The sequence below is a fragment of the Drosophila eugracilis genome, unplaced genomic scaffold (genome assembly GCF_018153835.1).
Source record: "Drosophila eugracilis isolate 14026-0451.02 unplaced genomic scaffold, ASM1815383v1 contig_2154, whole genome shotgun sequence".
NCBI classification, from domain to species: domain Eukaryota; kingdom Metazoa; phylum Arthropoda; class Insecta; order Diptera; family Drosophilidae; genus Drosophila; species Drosophila eugracilis.
In genome coordinates, this window is record NW_024573038.1 from 12,135,244 (window position 1) to 12,153,539 (window position 18,296).

Sequence of the window (18,296 nt, forward strand, 5' to 3'; positions counted from 1 at the left end):
GTCGTTGTCGTCAGTCTGGGGAAATTCAAAACCCAGCGAGACGAATGATTTTTTAGAGGCCTACTTAATACTGCGTCGTCGTCAGTTGGCTAAAAACAAAACGTGTGAAACCGCAAAGTGTCTCGGGCTGTCGACCGACAATAACTAACTGACTTGACGGCCCGTCGAAACTTTGACACTGTCGGTGTGCGATTTCAGTTAGCGATTCCCGTCGATATGAGTGTGTCCTATGGAGGTTTCCCTTGCCTCTGTTCGTTGAGTTTACTTGAAGTTACTCTTGTTTTTGCCAGATTTTTCGTTTGCGGTTGAAACGCTTACAGCGCAGAGAAAATGAGGAAGTTGTAGGGAAGTTTTCCATGGGTGAATAGGAGATGCTCTGGAAATGTTATTATTATTATAAAATGTAGTCTTTGGGTTGAATAAATATTAGACTTTGAATTAGTTTAAACTTTGAAGGAATGTTTTTAAATCTCCCAAAAATCCTTTAATGCCATTTTAGCATCTTGATTATTTTGGAAGAATAACTCATTCATGAACTTACTGTAAAGAGAGACTCCGAAACTATCACAGTAACTCCTCTTAGTTTCTGCTTTACCATTTAGACAGATTGTCTACCCCACATGGGAGATATTACTTCACGTCCCACCAGCGGTTTCAGCCTACTGCGATTTATTCATCCCAATGAAACCCATTCCAGCCCACCACGTATGTACCAGGCCATTTCCTTCAATCCCATAACCATAGCCAAAACCAAAAAACCGCACTTTATGCCAGTTCCTGTGTCAGCTGCTCGAATTTCCGCCAAAATGGTTAAGCCCAGGAAAAAAAAAAGCAGGCGAAAATTGCGCCCACTTGGCTCATTGCCCTGGAACGGTCGCTGCTTGGTCTCCGGTAACCGGCGACTTGGCCAAATGACTTTTGTGTCCCTGCTTCCCCTTTTCGGCATAGGGCTCGTGTTACCCACGCGCTTTCCAATTGATGCCGCCTGACTTTGGCTACGACTCCATCTCCATCTCCGTCTCTGACTTCTGGTTGAAGTTCTCCACTCTCCACTCTTCACTCTCCACTCTCCAGACCAGCGATTCGCTTTTATTGTCATCGTTTTAGTTTGTCGTACGTGCTTTGGCACGTTGTCGTTTATTGCCATTGGACAGCAGCGGGAACGACAACAGCGATGTCGCGTAATTGCCGGCACTTGCCTGCCAACGGCCCATTCTGCACTGTCCGAAAAAACAGAACTAATAAAAATTAAGGACATTTTTGGAAATGAAGATTTTGAGATTCTTAAAAAGGTTCTCAGTGGAGAAAGAGTAGAAAATCTCAAAGTAAAAGCTGAAATATCAAAATAAAATGTTTAAACTTCTCAAATTGAAGTCTTTATTTTAAATATTTGTATTAATTAAAGTTTATTTTTCGGTGTATTAACCCCCTCTGTTATTTGTTTGTGGCATTTGTTTGCTTTGTGCGGTTGGTTGGTCGGTCGCCTGGCCCTCAGAATGGATCAGATGGCCCCGCTGCAGAGCATAGAGTACCAAACTGGACCTGGAGCTAAAGGTTCTCCTGTCCATTTAATGAGGGGGTAGCTCAAGCAGTAAGTTTGCCTAGCAAACATTTGGGGAAGGCGCAGAGAGAGAGAGGTAAACTATGGGAAGTCAACGGGTGTTTGGCTGCAACACTGATATGCGATATGTCCTAAACATGAAGAGTCAAATGGCATGACAAATAAAGGAAAGGTTTCTGGCAAAAGGGGAAATCGGTTCTAGGTAGCTAATGGTAAGGAGTGGAATAAACTTCTATACAATATTATTAGTTTTCATTATTTATCAGTTCATTAGATAGAAATAAGAGTTTCCAACATATAAAGTAAAAACTCCTACCAGAAACTCCTCAATCTCCCCAACCCATCAGGGAACCTCCAGCAGCTGCTGCTGCCGCTTGACTGATCTGTCACCTCTGTGAATGCAACTTGCAGTAATTCCTAAATTGTTTAGCAAAAGTAGAGAGGGAGAGGGAGAGGGAACAGCGACTTCTTGACCATAGTGACAAGGGCAGAGACAGTGAGGGCCAAAAGCAGCCGTACAAGTGCAATGACTGTCATGCTTGATGGCCAAACTGTAGGACCAGGCACATACTTCTAGATCTGCTGCCAGGGAAAACAAAAACATCAACAAAGCCAGCAGCAGCACATGGCAAGCAACTATTTTTATGTATTTTCCGCATAAAAATTGTAGTTTTGCGGCGGCGGAAAAGAATGCCATGCTGGCGATAATGATTCTGATGATGATGGAGTTGAGGGCGGAGGCGTTGCCATTGAGCCGTGCCATTTACAAGCGCAGATTTCCGCCAAGAGCACACCCAAGGAAAATATTTCTCCTCTCCCCCGACATTCCATACACATTTTTTTTCTACATTTTTCTTTTACATTTTCCAGCTACATGCGATGCGTCAGCGAGCATATGAAGGAGCTAAAGCCCTTTGGGGATGTTCCGGACAAGCTGTCCGTGCAGATCAAGCGATCCTTTGTGGCCACTCGCACCTATGGACAGGCTCTGACCACTGCCTCGGAGGTGGCCAAAAAGGTTCTGAATGTAAGTTAAGAACACTTTTATATGTCCTAAGTTTAAGCCTTATCGAGGGACTTAGTTTCTAATATATTTCTTATACCCAAACCTTTAGGTCCGCCTGAATGCCGACTGCACTGGAGCCCTGACCAAGATGCAGCACTGTGGAGCCTGCAAGGGCTACACGGAGAAGCCCTGCACCAACTACTGTGTGAATGTGATCAAGGGTTGCCTGCACTACCAGCATGAGTTCGACAGCGAATGGGAGAACTTTGCAATGGCCATGGACAAGGTGGCGGAGCGTCTGCTGGGTTCCTTTAATATAGTGATGGTGGTGGAACCACTCAACATCAAGATCTCCGAGGCCATCATGAACTTCCAGGTGAGATCTCTACAGTGGGATAATTTGGATAGGCTGTGATGGGGTCTGGGGTCATTATCATTAGCATTAGCATAAACCAATCGCAATTTGTTAACTCGTTTGGGCCAAGCAGCTGCTGGTTAATATTTGTATCTCTTTGGCTCGGAGTTCGCAGTTGGCTCGACTACTCCGGTAAGTTATGCTCGCATAAAACTGTCAGTGCGTCAGAGTGGTTTACGCGTGGCCAGTTAAATCGAATACATTTCTAAACGTGTCCCGAAGTTATTCGAGGGGAAAACCGTAAGAGATCGCGGCGATTGATATGTGAGACCTAAGGTTGGATGATATTTATGGTGGTTAGGGGGGTTCTATTCTTAGATTTTGGCTAATGGGAAAGTAAAATGCAAAGGCAAGGAAAGTAAATCTATCTTAATATGTTTTCAATGAGTAATAATTCTTTAATAAAGAGTTTCATCTCAATCCATTTTCCAACTCAATTCCCAAACAAAGACTTAGATGATAGTTATCAAGCATAAATTTAATATTTAAAAATAAATTCACGACATTTACACAGAAATTCAAATCATAATTTACACTCGAATGGCCATAACTTATTGAATTTTGATTACTGCAATATTTTAAGCCTGTCGGTTTCTATCTTCAGCGCGCCGCTTCTTGCTGTTTTGTTTGCCATTTTTACGATTTATTTGCCCAACATTTGGCCCGCATATGAATTTAATTTATATTTCCATTTAAAATTTATACATTTCTTTGTTTCTTCTTTTGTTTGTATCTATGAGCTGTTTGTTGTTGTTTGTGTTTCGGCATTTGGCTTTTAATGTGTTTACTTTTGCCGGTATTTGCCGTTGCTATTGTTGTTGGTCAGACGGCCCCATAAAAGGCAAAAAATGCGAAATAGTATTCAATTTTAATTCTGATTAGTTTCTTCTTGGCTGAAGTGCCAGGGCAGGGGTTTACCCCATTTTCGAACTTAGTTTAACCGACGAACCGCCTTTTGATGATTGCCATCTTTTAGTCGGGTCGACAGTTATGATGAGGAGTCTCTTCCTACTCCAATCCAACCCAACCTTTGTAATTATATAAACTGTAAACGGTTAAGAAGAGTGGTCATAGAAGAAAAAATAACACATGGGAGATATAGGAGTGCTGATAAGACGGTGATGAAGCGCAAGCTTCTGTTGAGAGTTGAGTCTTGTTGGGAAGAGAGGTCTCTGATCGCTCGAGTGGCCCATAATGAGTAGCCGGCTGAAATCAATTCTTATCTATGGAATGGGTCAATAAAAGCTAACTATAAATAGCCATTAAGGGGCCATACTCGCTGGGGTGTGAATGGAATTGCTGTTGAGTATGGGAAACTACTATGTGATTTCCCTTGAACGATTCTCATTTCGATTCGAAACTTTCTAATTTTTATAAAATTAAAAACATCAAGTATCAGTTTTTTTATGGGCTAGCACTTTCTGAAGGGTCAAAAACCAAACATTTAATCTTATAATTTATAGTTTTTATAGCAATATTTTATGGGGTTAGCCTTATCTAATATGTATAATGTTCTTATTTTCAGGACTCTGGCCAGGACATCACCAATCGCGTTTTCCAAGGCTGTGGCAGACCCAAGTTGAAGAAAATGAAGCGTTCCGTCAGCCCCAAATTGCATGGAGTCCAGGTTCTTAATGCAAAGAGTCCCGTAGAGGCGGATACCCTCGATATTGATGAGACTCTAGATGAGGCGATAGTACTGCGAGAGCGCAGAGCAGCTGACCCAGGTTCCCAGGAGTCCTCAGGACAGCAATCCCAGGAGCAGAGTGGCGGAAAGGGTGGAAATGGTGGTGGAAACGGTGGCGGAGGTGGAGGCGGAGGTAACAACAGGCGGCAACAGCAACGACGCAAGCAACAGCAACAGCGACGCAAACAACAAAACAATCGCGACGACAACGATGACGATGACAATGAGAGTGGAGGCGGTGGACGAGAACCGATTCTGGACAGGACCGTCAGGGATATTCGTCAGCGGGTGAAGGACTACAAAAAGTTCTGGTCCAACTTGCCACATTCCGTTTGCAGTAACGAGGATATAGCCTCCAGTTCCGATGTGGATGGCATGTGCTGGAATGGTCACACCATCGACAGGTTAGAAGAGAAAAACTCTTAGATCGAAAGGAACTTTATTAAACTTACTTTTACCTTCAGGTACATGCACTCCATTACCACAGAGCACGGCTCGAATCCGGAGTTCAATGGCAATCCTGCCAGCACTAAGCAAACAGCTCAGATGTCCGCGCAACTTAGCCACCTGAAAAATGCCATTATCCATCTGCGAAATGCCTACAACGGTCAGGATGTTGAGTGGAGCGAACAAGGTAGTAGGATTAATCGTGATTGATAGGTTGAAATTTTCTAATTCCCTGGTTGATTTACAGAAGAACTTCCATATGCCGGCAGTGGAGCAGGCTCTGGATCCGGCTCTGAAGACGACGAGGACGATGACGAGGGCTCTGGCCTGGGACCGTTCGAACCAAGCCACAAACCGGATGTAGAGCGTCCTTCGGTGGATGCTGACAATGATGATGACGAAGATGCCGGTGGCCGATCTCACTTGCCAACGCACACATCTCGTCCGACAACCGGCGTGGACGATAAGAATCCACTCATACACACCACGCACTTTGACCAAGATAACAACGATCTGGATGAGGATCATCGGCAGGAGGAGGATGATGAGGATTCAGATGGCGGCCATGGCGGTTCAGGGGCCGATGACCATCGATCATCCGATGCCCCTGAGAAGATGACGCTGCGTCGCGCTCTGGTTGTTTATCTACTGCCGCTTTATATGGCGTGGTTCGGTGGCGTCTGCGCCGATTTGCTGTGATTACTCAACGTGCGAAAGGCAGCCAAGGTGGAGCACGGCTGCATCCCCCCCTTACACCTCTCAGTCATTCATCCGTGAAGCAAAATGTTATTAGCAGAACTACATGCAACCCTTATATACGAAATGCGAGTCCAAAATTTTATAAAAACTTTTGATAGAAGCAATCAAAACACGCAATCGAGAATAATATATATTTAGTCGTTTTTCGAATTTTACCCGCGTTAGGAATTTGCAAATTTGAATTTAGATTTAAAACTCCCATGACATTAAGCTCGTGAATTCATGAGCTGAGGCAATATATTCTTTAAATCTAAAAATTCATTTTTGTAAGCTGCCCGCCCGCTAATGTAAAAATCGGAAAATGCCTGATTAAAGGCGTTTCTTGAATGAAACGCGTTTAGGAGAACAAGAAATTAGTGGAGGAGAGAGAATACGTAACGAGCCCATTTTAGTTTAGTAAGACCCAGCCCTAAAAAAAAAAAAAGAAAAACGCCCCCCTGTTCCCCCCACACTCTAAGTCTAAGTGCGAAATTGTAATTTGTAAGCCAGAGAGCGAAAGAATGAGCCAAGTGAATGAATGTCGGAGTGAGTGCTTTTATCGAGTGTGAGTGCGAGAGCGGAGTGCCTGTTCAATGTGATCGTTTAGCAAAAATTAACTATAAACACTTTAGCCCCTAGAGACCTAAGCGAAGAACATACCTACTACACCTATACCTACATCTAAACACACACACACACACATATTTAATTTTTATTATATTTATATGCGTATAGGCGTATATGTAACAAGCAAATTTGCCACAGCACACGAATTCAATTAGCCCCCCCATAAAAACATGAACAGCAATAACTAATTTGTAATATTTTATAGTCTAACTGATAACTCTTAAAAGCTAAAGTCTAATTTACGTTTCAAATGGCCATAGAAAAGCGTCCGAGCCACGGCTTTTGTAATTTTTGTATCTTTCGTAGACAGCCCTGACTTTTGCCAGCCAGCCAATCAGCCAGCCATCAAGCGCATTTCAAACTAAAACTGTGTAAACCTAAATATTTATATTTATTTTTGATTTTTTATCGGTTTTTATATATTGTATTAAAACAAAATGAAAAAGAAAAAAATACAAAAAAGTAACAAAGAAATTGGGTTGCGGTTTTTTAATGGTTTGGCGGTTTGAAAAATAATTTCCGTTACGGCGTTGCCATCATGGAAGAAAACGAGTAAAATAGATGTAGATCAGTGTATGATGTATATGTATGTCCTACATTAAAAGTAAAATTCCACATCCGAAGAAGTCTGGCCTATGTAAAACATCACAACATCTACATCATCAATTGTAGAGTATGAGTATTTTGTAAAAAATATGTAAAAAACCTCCATTAAGATTGTATATTATTTCTGTACCTGGACCCCTAATAAAAATTTTTTTAATCGGATTGCCAACATATTTTAATATTGCACCATTCTCAACAATTATCAGCCCTTAACTATAATGTATATCAAGTGTCACAAATCAATTATATTCTACAGCGTAATCACTTTTCAGAATCCCCTTTTTCAGTATCATCTTTCTTCTCTACCGAATCATCACCATCCGGCAAGTCGGAAAGTGAAGAATCCTGTTTATCCAATGCCTCCTCCATAGCCTTTGAGTCCTCTTCCTGATCGGTGCCCTCATTGTCGGAGGACTCATTTTGGGGAATGTTCAGAGCAGCGAACGACGACTCCAAAAGAGCCAAACGATCCAAAAGCAGCTTAAGGCGTTTGTCCATAGCGTCAAAGTTTTGAGCATTAGCAGAAGAAATCTCGCGATCCTGTAGAGAAGGTCCCTCCACGGCAGAGCCGGAATTTGGCTTACCCTTTGAATTAGATGACATTTTTAAAAATTTTTAAATATATTTCCAATGAGTAGTTCGAAATTCGAAGAGTTGTGATGCTTAAGTTTTTCTTTATTTATAGTTCTATGAAATAAGAAACTGTAGTGGCTTGGCCTCCTGTTTTTTTTACTGGTTTTCTGAACTATTTCTAAAGAAGCCACCCTAAATTAAGGAACGCTTTTGCCCTAATATTTTAATTTCCATTAATATATGGGACTCAAGTTCTTAGAAAAAACAAAAATATAAAATTAATGCAAAAATATATTTTTTGGTAATAGAACAAAATCAAGACATAGATCAACGTACGATAGCCTAAAAATACATTTAATTAACAAAAATCTTTTTCTTTGAATTTCAAGGGGTTTGGTACCAGAATCCTGCCATAAATAATAATATTTGGTTGAAAAAATTATTCATGTTGACGCGGATATTTCAGATATATATAAATGTGATATTTATAACATATACTTGATGACCAATTTTGGTCAAATATTTTTTTGATGTACCAAAAATATTCATTCATTCATACGGCTGGCAAGTGGGAGAGCGTGGAAACTCCGAGATGGAGGTAAAGTCAAATGGTCTCGAGATCTCAGGCGAACTCAGACGCTCCATCCGTCGGAATATCTGGCTCTCTGTATATCTTTGGGTGCGCGGGGAGCTTTGTGGTGGCTTTTTCAGTGATCGCGCGAGCGGCGTACGGTAAACAACTGCTGCCAACGCAACGTGAAAAATGAACGGTGAAAAAGAAAATTTCGAAACGTAAACCTGGAGCGCGCCCCCCTGGGCACACGAAAATATATCTATGAGATGTGCGAATGCGAATCTTGATCCATTGCTAAAAAAAAAAGGAAAATTTAAATTTGAATAATTACGCAAGGTGAGGCACACACGTGAGTGTGGCAGTGAAATGAAAAGTGGGCGAAGCCAAGCGAAAGTGGAAATTGCCGTCAATTTTCCTGTGATCACTGTGATATGACTAACCAATTTATATCAAACCAAAAAGACAAACAGATAAGGCTATCAGCAATCTTACGGTTCGGTATCGTTCATCCGCAATTCCTCGTAAGTTTCATTAGCCCCAACACCTAAATTGTATAAGTAAACAATCGAAGATAAACTTTTTCGGTGTTTCACCATTTCGTTCCTTTGGCCAAGTTAACGTTTGACTTTTAAAGTCAACGTCTTCTTCCAAGCTCTGTTCATCTCTTATTTGCCCCCTTGTGTTTACAGCTGTTCGATGGGGAAACCAGTTTGCCCCAGACCGACTAGCTAGCTAACTAATGTTTCTAACGATATTTGCTTTTTGGGCCTCATCAAACCGCTGAAAGTTTAGTCTTCTAACTGCAACTGCCGCTGTTGGCGGTTGTTGAAGGTTGCTCAAGCCCAGTAACTTGCCTCGTTACGCGCACAATAACCACACAGTTGAACGGCAACAGTTGTCAGGTGTATGATCTGTGTACTAAGAGATGACTAAAAATAAATACAATAATAAGTATCAAACACGTAATGGGAGAAACAAAGATTGGGACACAAATTAGCACCTGCTATAAAATACCTTCTAGCTAGAGTTCTAAGAGTTAGATATTCCGGTCTCATGTGTTTTTTTTTATAAGCTTTTATAATCTATAAAGCAAAACATTTTTGGGTATATATTTAAAATTTTTATGATATAAGAACAACTTCTTCCTTGTATATAGCTTCTATCGTGCAATAATTTTAAATATGTAACTACTTTGACATTAAAGTAATTTCTAGTGTGAATTATGAATTTATTTTCCATTTTGATGATGAACCCTTAAAATATGGATTTTCTTTATAGCATTAGTGTAACCTTTTAGTGGTAGATAGTTAAAACTTTAAAAAATAAATAACAGAAATTAAAATAAAAAAATTCGCACATGCGAATTTACCACATAGCAGAGCAAGGTTTCGATCCTCGGACCTCTGGGTTATGGGCCCAGCACGCTTCCACTGCGCCACTCTGCTTGCTTGAATACCCTCTGCTCTAAAGTCACCCTAAAAACTAATGGAAAACTGTCCACCCTAATATTGATGGTATAACTATTTTTTATCATAGTCTAAAATAATACTACGCTATTCTCATTAAAATTTAATGTAACAAACATAATTATTATTATTTAAATCAAAAAAACCTATTAGCATATTTTTCAACTGCTCTACCACAGAGTTCCGTTAACAGCAGAGTTGGCTTGTAAGCAGTGCACTGTAAGCAAACCAATGTTATGTTGTCGGTAACAAAGTTTAGACTTCGTTTGTAAATATCTAGCTCTAGAGCTAACAACCCACAAGCAAGCAGAGTGGCGCAGTGGAAGCGTGCTGGGCCCATAACCCAGAGGTCCGAGGATCGAAACCTTGCTCTGCTATGTGGTAAACTCGCGTGTGCGAATTTTTTTTTATTTCAAATAAATATTTTTTTTATATTTTATTTTTGATTTGGATAACATTTATCTTGCTAAAAAAGAATTATAAAAATTTGAATAAAGACCAAATACGCGCTGCTTTTGGGATATCTAACCTACTGCATTGTTTAACTTTATTCAGTTGATTTAGTATAAAAGTACAAAATATGAGCTAATCTACTAAGGGTTTCACTACAACTAAGGCGAAGAATTGTCCAACGCTTTGAGCACTCTCTTGTATTACATTAGTAATCTTCGTCGCAGAAGCAACCATCCCGCGAGTTCTCCACAATCCAGTCCAGATATTTCGTTACCCGGGTGTACACGCCCGGATAATTGGGTCTAGCACAACCATTACCCCAGGAAACAATGCCAATCTGCTCGAAGCGCTTGTCATCTGGTCGGAGACGCACCAGCGGACCGCCGGAATCGCCCTGACAACTGTCACGACCGCCAACTCCCGGATAGCCCGAGCACATCATGTTCTTGGTGATCATTTTCTGGGTGTAGTTAGTCTGGGCCACGCATTCGTCGTTGTCTAGAACGGGAACCTCTACCTCCTGCAGCAGGCAAGAGGGTTTTCCATCCTCCTTGAGCGTACCCCAACCGGTGGCTATAGCCTTTGTGCCGACAAATAAATCCTGACGCTGCTCCACTCGCGGCAAGCAGATTGGTCGTATAAAACTGGTAATGGGCACGCGATCATTTAGACGTAGTAGGGCTATATCATTGTCGAAGTTCGAGAAGCTGAACTTCTGGCTAAAGGCGCGAAGTACAAAGCGCGTTTCCGGGCGCTCCTTGTCGTTGCAACGATCGTGCTCCCCGAAGGTCACCTTGATCATGAACCACATGAAACCCTTAACGCAGTGAGCTGCCGTCAGCACGTAGCGATCGTTGATCAAGGTACCGCCACAGTAGAACCTATTGAAGTAGCTCAGCCGCGCCATCCATGGGTACTCGCTAACGCCCGTCGTTGTTCCACCCACAATTCTCGACTCATCATTGCGTTCTCCGCATCTATTAAAATATATAAAAAAATGAAAGAAAATATTTTAGAAAAATTGTAATAATAATTAAAAGGCTTCTTCAGTGAATTCTTAACATTTCCTAAATTTGTAATAATAAAAACAGAAAATATATCATAAAACCTTTTGACATGTTGTTATGAATGATGAATTAAGCAGAGTTATCCCCTTAAGGCTAAAAAACTAAACACGATTAGGCCATTAGAGAGAAATTAAAAATGTATTAGGTCAAGGGTGCCAGAGCGTGCGATCTCTCCCGATTGGCAGAGTTCAGAGTTCAGCAACCCCGCCATAAAGAAAGTGTCACAGTGCTTTATGGACGAACATAAAACAAATGAGCGATTTTTGCGGATTTTATGGACATGCCATCTGAAGAGGCACGACTATAACGCGTTACATTAAACAGGTTTTTAATTACCCATGAAGAAAAAAAAACAACAAAATACAAAAAACAGAACCCAACATGCAGCCAAAATAAAAATCTTCCACCAAGCCGGTAAGGAAGCGTAACAAGTTATCTCCCGTATTTTTTTATTTATTTATTTTGGCCACATAATCAATCGCTGCGACGGCAACAAGTATTTGGGATTCAGATTTTGTGTGTGTTTAATCGTGTCATTGCCCCAAAATGGTGGCCGGTCTGGTCGAGAGACGTCCCGAAACAAAGAAGCAAAATGTGCGACGACGACCCACTTAGGAGACGGCCGTCTTGGCCAGGCCAAAACCAAAAAACGACAACGGCATTCCCCTGCCTCCCGCACAGACATTAATATGACATGACGCATGGAACATACGCCTTTAACAGTATCTGCCATACTCATCTGTATCTGCTGGGTGTACAAATAAACAAAAACGTTCTTTTAAAGCCAAACAGAGACTGTTATCAAATCGTATGCAAATCAGTTTTTTTTTTCTTTTCCAAATGCAAAAAAAAAAAATAAAAATTATATATAGAAATAAAACGGGTTTTGGGCCTTCATTAACAAATAAAAGAAAGGTTGCGACTATCGATTTCGAGTGATTTTATAGCTTTTAGAATGTGTTCTACAGTTTAAGGGGAATGTAAGCGATAAGTATCTTTAAGTCATAGACATCCTTGGTGCTTCCTTTTCTAGACTTGAAATAGTTTAAACTACTTTAAAGGCTTTGCAACTCCCCTTAGAATCAGTTTCCTTTTGTTGTTAATTTTCCTGCCGGCGACTCTACCAATGCCCTTGGGTGATTGCCTATGCCAAAAGCCAAGTGCCGAAAGCCAAAGTTGAATTCCCAATTGGTAATGCAATTTGTTTAATGGCCACACAAGAATGCATTCCGAATGCAATTCTTCAGAGAGAGACAGAGAGAACGTGGCTTTAAGGTCAGGTCGGGAATTGGTTTTTCAAAACAGGTAACAAATGGACAGAAGACAGAAGAATCTTTTGGGATATGTGGAATGTGCTAAAAGGCGTTCCCCATGCGGATTCAAAGGAATGCAGACTATTACTCTTTAAATTGACTAAAGTTAATCCTAACAAATGGGTTCTATTAATAAGTTAAAAAGCGTAACTTGCTGCTTAACCCCTATTTGTTTGGTGTGCTAGTTTTGTAGAGTGGAAAGATCACTTTTTTAATCTGATAAATGCAAATTAGATATGCACCAATTATCATAAGTGTAAAGTCACTCTGACCTTTTGTTTTTAGTGAAAATTTCATATATGGAGATCTCTTTTTTACATACTTTCCCTTTAGGTCTTTGCCATAATTCGAATAGCAAATGGAAGTTAAAATCCTTCTTATTTTGGTTTTAAGTAGAACAGGAAACAACGCAACAGGAGTTTGGCCATAAATATCTCCGATTGCGTGACCATCTCGCAGGCACTAAAATCTATCTGTAACTTTAACTGTTTGTGCCATTTGGGTGTCGTGACAATGACAACGCCGAAGTTGTTTATCACTTCTTTGGCCGTCTAACTGGAAGTTGTCATCATGGCCATGACAGCTTTTGTATCTCAGCGTGCGTGCTGCATCCACGTAACTTAAGTTTTTCTTTTATCTATATGTCTCGGGGGACTTGAAGACGACTCACCTGCAGGAACATGTCGGCGATGTTTGGTTCTGAGCTGCCGGCGAATTATTGCGATTGAAGGCACCGAACCAATTCTTGATCGGATTTTGCCGGAATACAGGTTTATGGACATCGGCATCCGAGGAGGAGGAAGCGTTGACGGCTCCGATTTTTAGCTTCTTTGCCTGATGGTGGGCTGCACCCAAGGCTTGATATTTGCCCGGAATGGAGGATAAAGATGATGTTGCTGTTGATGTTGTTGATGTCGCTGGTGTTGTTGTTGTCGTTGTTGTTGTTGTTGTTGATGTTGCTGTGAGAAGCAGGCAGGAAGCCACGGCCAACACGAGTGGCCAGTGACGTAAGTGGAGCATCATCATCTTCATCTTCTGCCCGCTAGTTATGCAATTCAATGCATGTAAACTTAATGAGCCTTTTGGTCGTCCCGTTGCGGTCCCGACGATCTGTGCCGTTATCGTTGGAATATATTTCGGATTCTCGTTCAGCTTGTTCTATATGCGGGGGGATTTTTTTTCTTTTTTTTTTTTCGAAAAACTCTCCACCAACGTTGGCACTCCACTTGTTAATTATGTAAATCAAACACGGTTTCTTTGTATCTTGTATTGTTGTTGCACTAATTGAACCATTTCACATGACTGCAAACTGTCAACAAGTCGCGCCCTAATCCCAGCGAATTTCTCGATCTGTTTGCTCTTTTCTATATGATTGTTATATATATACATATATATACTCGTACCCTCTATATAGATATACCGATATGGTAGAGTTAGTTCGCACCACCGCGCACGCGAAAGTCTGCAAGTCGACTGATACGAGGTGCTGGCGCAGAAGAGCGACTAAGCCATTTTTCCAAGGCCCCCAAAACAGCGCTGTCGACGTCGAAGCTGGCGCCGGTGGGGCAAAGAAAGTTGCGCTTGCGCAGCGCAGCGTGCGTTGGCAGCGACGCTGGCAGAGCAGAACGTAGAGGGGAGGTAGAGTCGAAGTTTACACTGGAAAAAAAAATTAGAAAATTAAAAATTATTGATGTTAATTAAAGGAAAAAGATATAAAATATTTTTCTTTGCTTTTTTTTTTAACTTATTAATTTCTTGCCAAATGTCTTAAAAATAAAATGATTTGCATTTCGCTATGTCTCTCGCGGTTATTAGACTTAAATTTTAATTTAATTTTTTTCTTCATTCAGCCCTTTTGTTGAGCAGTGTAGAGAGTTGGACAAGTCAGAACGTGGAGAGCAGACGCATTTTTGTTGGCTAGCCTGGGTTCTCAATATGCTAATGTGACAGTTTGCTTTGACTAAGTTTTTTCTTATTTTTTTGTTCTTTTTTTTTTTTTGGTTTGGAGTGTGTGCGTTGGGAGTTCTTGGTTCTTCCTCTTTCCTGCTGTCGCCGACATCGTCTGTTTAACGTTTGTTTATTATGCTCGCAACGTCAATACACCGTGAAAAGTTTAATCAATGGGAAATTGATTTAGGTATTTAACGCTGAAAACAGGTTTAATCACCCAAAGCCCTTAAAAAGAAATAAGATATATAGAAAATGGACAATAAAGTTACATTATGAGTCAATAAAGCGAGGTAGTTAAGCTAAATGAATAGCTTTTTATCACTAAATAATGTAATCATGTAATATTACACCAAAAACAGTTTTAAAGAGGCTTTTTTCTAAGACTAACTTACTTAACCATTATTTTCAGTGCTAACAAATATTTTCTAATGGCTTGCTAGCACTTACAAAGTGGAAGTGGAAACAAAAGTTCACTCCCCTTGGCCAACATAAACATCCTTTAAGATCTGCAAATATAGTCTTAAAATATCAAGTGGGCGAAAGAGAGATTTAAATTATATATTTCTGATCCTAATGATATGCAGACAAGAGCCCACACAGACACAACGACTCGTGGTATTTCACTTTAGTTTTTCATCATTCAAAACCCTTTTAACTTTACCGACGCCTTTTCACTTGCCCAGGGAAAGAGAGTGGAAAATCTGACGTACATTTTCGCATTTTCATGTTCATTTACCGCTGCATGATTAAACAAAAAAAGAAAATCGGTTAATTTCAGTTTTTTTCTTTTTTGCATTTGCATTTGCCCAACGACTGAAGTTTAATTTAAATTACATTAAATAGGTTCGAACTGTACTCGACTACCGACTGTTGACCCAATTAAGTTAAATGGAAATTCATTAAAAATGTCGCACATCAAATCATTTTGTATTGTGTGTTTTTGGTAATGTATCGAGGAATGCACGTTGACATTCCTTTTGAAATATGAATCATTTAATAATCATTAAATCGATTAATGTCAGTGGACAGATGGGTAAAATGAATGTCATTGGCCAAAATGGAAAATGTGTTTTCAGCTAAGTGAAGTGGAAAAGATACATAAATGCTGGTTTCATAGTTTGACTGGCACATAATTGATAAGGAAAAAGTGTAATTTAAGTAATTAAATACTGTTGTCTGTTATTTAGGGTTTTATTTTATTGTTTTTGTGGCTTTTCAAAACCTGACTTAAAGTTCATTAAAATACGAAGTCAATTGTCTTCGAATTCCAGTTTAACAACCCATTCCGGGCACTCCCTGTTTCCTTCCTGCCATGTTCTTCAGCTATTCCAAGTGCAATTTTCTCGATTTCCCTATACCAGACAATCGTTCACTTACAAATTACTTACTCTCTTATGCAAAGCTCAACAATCCATGCCGAAAATGAATAAAAAAAAAATGAAAAGTAATCTCCATAAGGTGCGCATTTTCATTCAGGGGGGTTCCTTATTAATTGAAAGCATGCAAATTTCGCCTCTTCTAATTTTTTCAACTCTCTTCAAATTGCTTTCTTTTCGAGCAGCCAGACACTCGTAATTGTTAATTGGAGGGAAGCCAACTGAGACACCACGAGAGGAGCAAAAGGTTAGAAACCCAGGGGACCAGAAAGCGATTCCCTGACATGCGAGCCAGAGTTTCGAATCCGTGACGACAATCATATTGCATCACCGAGATTAGAAAACATTATTGGGAGTAGCCAAGCAAAGATGAGTGCCGCCGGCTGGCTGGATATGAATGCAGCTCTTCAGAACGTCAACTCCACAGCGGAGTCCGGAGTTCAAAAATCAAGAAGTAAACGCAGAAGTAGCTATGCCGGACGTAGTGCTTCCTCTGCCGCTGGAGTTCATGGCCGAGGCAGCATTGGTAGCATAAGCTCTGGCATCTTCAAAACATTCCGTGATCGATTTCTCAGTAACTCCTCTGGTGATTCTGGTAATTATCGTAAACTAAGGCAAAGGGATGCTGAATCTGGAAGAATGGGAGGTACTGCATACAGTTCCACTGAAAGTTCTGGAGAGGAAGAGGAGCCTAGCAGCAGCAGCAGTGTGGAAGATCTTTTCGCCAATGAGGCAGAACGTCGGAAGTGGCAGAGGAAAAATTCGGAGCAGAGACGACGGGCAGCAAGAAGAAAGGTTAGTGATTCTTTTGAAATATTTAACTATAAAAATCTAACTTTATGACTTGGATTTTTTATATATTTTTTAATTTATAAAATGCTTGAAAGGTGATTCCCCTGATTAGGTAAAACAATACTAACCCGTGAGATAATTTGAATTTATTTTCATCCGTCAATGAAGCCACGCTTTTGGTTTTAAAAGTTCGGAAGTTTGATTTTTGATTACCTTCAAAAGAAAGCTCACATTAACTGTTTTGCATTTCAATATCTCTATCAGCTGATTTTTAACATTCCGAACAGGTCATCTAAACTACAGTTACGTGAGGGTCTTAATCAGACTTTGATTCGTTACCGAAATTGGTTCACTCTCAGCACGAACTGTCGCATGGAAAACCATAAACATTCCATTTTCAGTTTCGTTTTCGTTCACTGACTCGCCTCATTTGCATTAAATTAAATCTAATTTGTATATTAGATAATTGCATTAATAGCCCGGGTGTGGCTAATTGCGAGCTATTTGATAACTATCTAATGAGGAGTCATTTTATAATGGGGTTACTGGACGCCACGCTCTGTTTATGAGCTATGGGTTTTCACTTTCATTGGGTTGAAAGTTTTTTTTTAATTAAAAGTAAGTATATTTATTGAAATTATTGATATTTAATATAAATACAAAAATACATAGATAATTTGAGTATAACTTGTGTAGTAAGCTGACTACATGGTCACCTTAAATATCGACAGAACTCCGATAACCGATAAGCCGAGGTTAGGATAAGAATAAGAAGATGAACTTCAAAATAAGCTATTTTTCAAGCTATAAGCTAGCTATCAGCTGCAATTTTACATGCTGTCCCAGTTATAAATAGGCTAGAACTAGCTTATAAAACGCTAAACTGGCAAAACTGGATAAGATCAGTGTTTGTTTGTGATTTTTAAGCATTTTTCGATTTGATTTAGTTTTGGTTGAAAAGTGAAACAAAAGACATCTGTCAATAATAATAACAATGTTTATTATTTTCTATTTTATTTCTTTTTGCAAATTCCTGTACATTTTGCAAAGGCTCTTCGCATTGACCTATTACTATTTCTTATTCTGATTATATTACTTCCATATTCTCAATCAAATAATACACATAGTTTATAAAACAAATTGCATATAAATTCTATAATAATCAATTTCCCAAACTGTTTTTCTTAGACGTTCCACTGTGCCGTTCTCTCCCTCAAACAGCTGTTGGGAAAAGCTTTCACTTTGTTTACAAACAACCGGCTAAAAGCTGCTACACTCTCTTTCTCTCTCTTACTCCCATTCTGCATTTTCCCATTTTCCACTCACAACTCTGGTGAGTGTGAGTAATTTTCCAGCGTCGCTTTTTATTGCACTCACAATCTCAGCATCTGACTCTAAGCTTCTTCAATCCGGTTTCTGGTCCAGTTTTAGTGTTGCCAGGATTTGGACTTAACGTTTTTGTGCTGCGTCCTTCTGGGATTTTCTATCCAATTTTTTTTTTCTGACCATTTCGTGGTCCAGTGGACTTTAAAGCCACCGCCGCCGCCGCCGTCGCCGCTTAAAGTTACGCGCCATTTTGGCTTATATTTTGTTTGTTTGTTTGTTTGTTAGCATTGCTCAGCCGCCCTGTGTGCCGTGTGTGCTC

The 18,296-nt window shown here is 40.1% G+C and overlaps 4 protein-coding genes and 2 non-coding genes across 6 annotated transcripts in view; 3 read left to right on the forward strand and 3 right to left on the reverse strand.

The window, feature by feature from the left end:
• Window positions 1-6,802, forward strand: part of LOC108105998 (glypican-6) — a 42,269-nt gene extending 35,467 nt beyond the window's left edge. The window contains exons 4-8 of the mRNA XM_017212836.2: window positions 2,432-2,588; window positions 2,677-2,943; window positions 4,508-5,073; window positions 5,134-5,303; window positions 5,364-6,802. Coding sequence (XP_017068325.1) covers window positions 2,432-2,588; window positions 2,677-2,943; window positions 4,508-5,073; window positions 5,134-5,303; window positions 5,364-5,815 — 1,612 coding nt within the window. The 3' untranslated portion in view covers window positions 5,816-6,802. The remainder of the gene's footprint in view (window positions 1-2,431; window positions 2,589-2,676; window positions 2,944-4,507; window positions 5,074-5,133; window positions 5,304-5,363) is intronic.
• An 87-nt stretch (window positions 6,803-6,889) lies between these two features.
• Window positions 6,890-7,780, reverse strand: LOC108105999. Its single transcript, XM_017212837.2, has one exon. The coding sequence runs from the start codon at window positions 7,688-7,690 to the stop codon at window positions 7,349-7,351; it is 342 nt and encodes a 113-aa protein (XP_017068326.1). The 5' UTR covers window positions 7,691-7,780; the 3' UTR covers window positions 6,890-7,348.
• Window positions 7,781-8,364: 584 nt separating this feature from the next.
• Window positions 8,365-18,296, forward strand: part of LOC108105933 (venom dipeptidyl peptidase 4) — a 78,371-nt gene continuing 68,439 nt past the window's right edge. The window contains exons 1-2 of the mRNA XM_017212714.2: window positions 8,365-8,755; window positions 16,045-16,654. Of these exons, the coding sequence (XP_017068203.1) occupies window positions 16,229-16,654 (426 nt within the window). The 5' untranslated portion in view covers window positions 8,365-8,755; window positions 16,045-16,228. The remainder of the gene's footprint in view (window positions 8,756-16,044; window positions 16,655-18,296) is intronic.
• Window positions 9,608-9,679, reverse strand: Trnam-cau. Its single transcript has one exon. It is a non-coding gene; the product is annotated as a tRNA-Met (tRNA).
• Trnam-cau lies at window positions 10,006-10,077 on the forward strand. Its single transcript has one exon. It is a non-coding gene; the product is annotated as a tRNA-Met (tRNA).
• LOC108105937 (trypsin-7) lies at window positions 10,214-14,045 on the reverse strand. The gene is made up of 2 exons (XM_017212732.2): window positions 13,204-14,045; window positions 10,214-11,130 (listed from the first exon to the last, which is right to left on the reverse strand). Exons 1-2 carry the CDS (start codon window positions 13,563-13,565, stop codon window positions 10,359-10,361), a joined length of 1,134 nt encoding a protein of 377 aa, XP_017068221.1. The 5' UTR covers window positions 13,566-14,045; the 3' UTR covers window positions 10,214-10,358.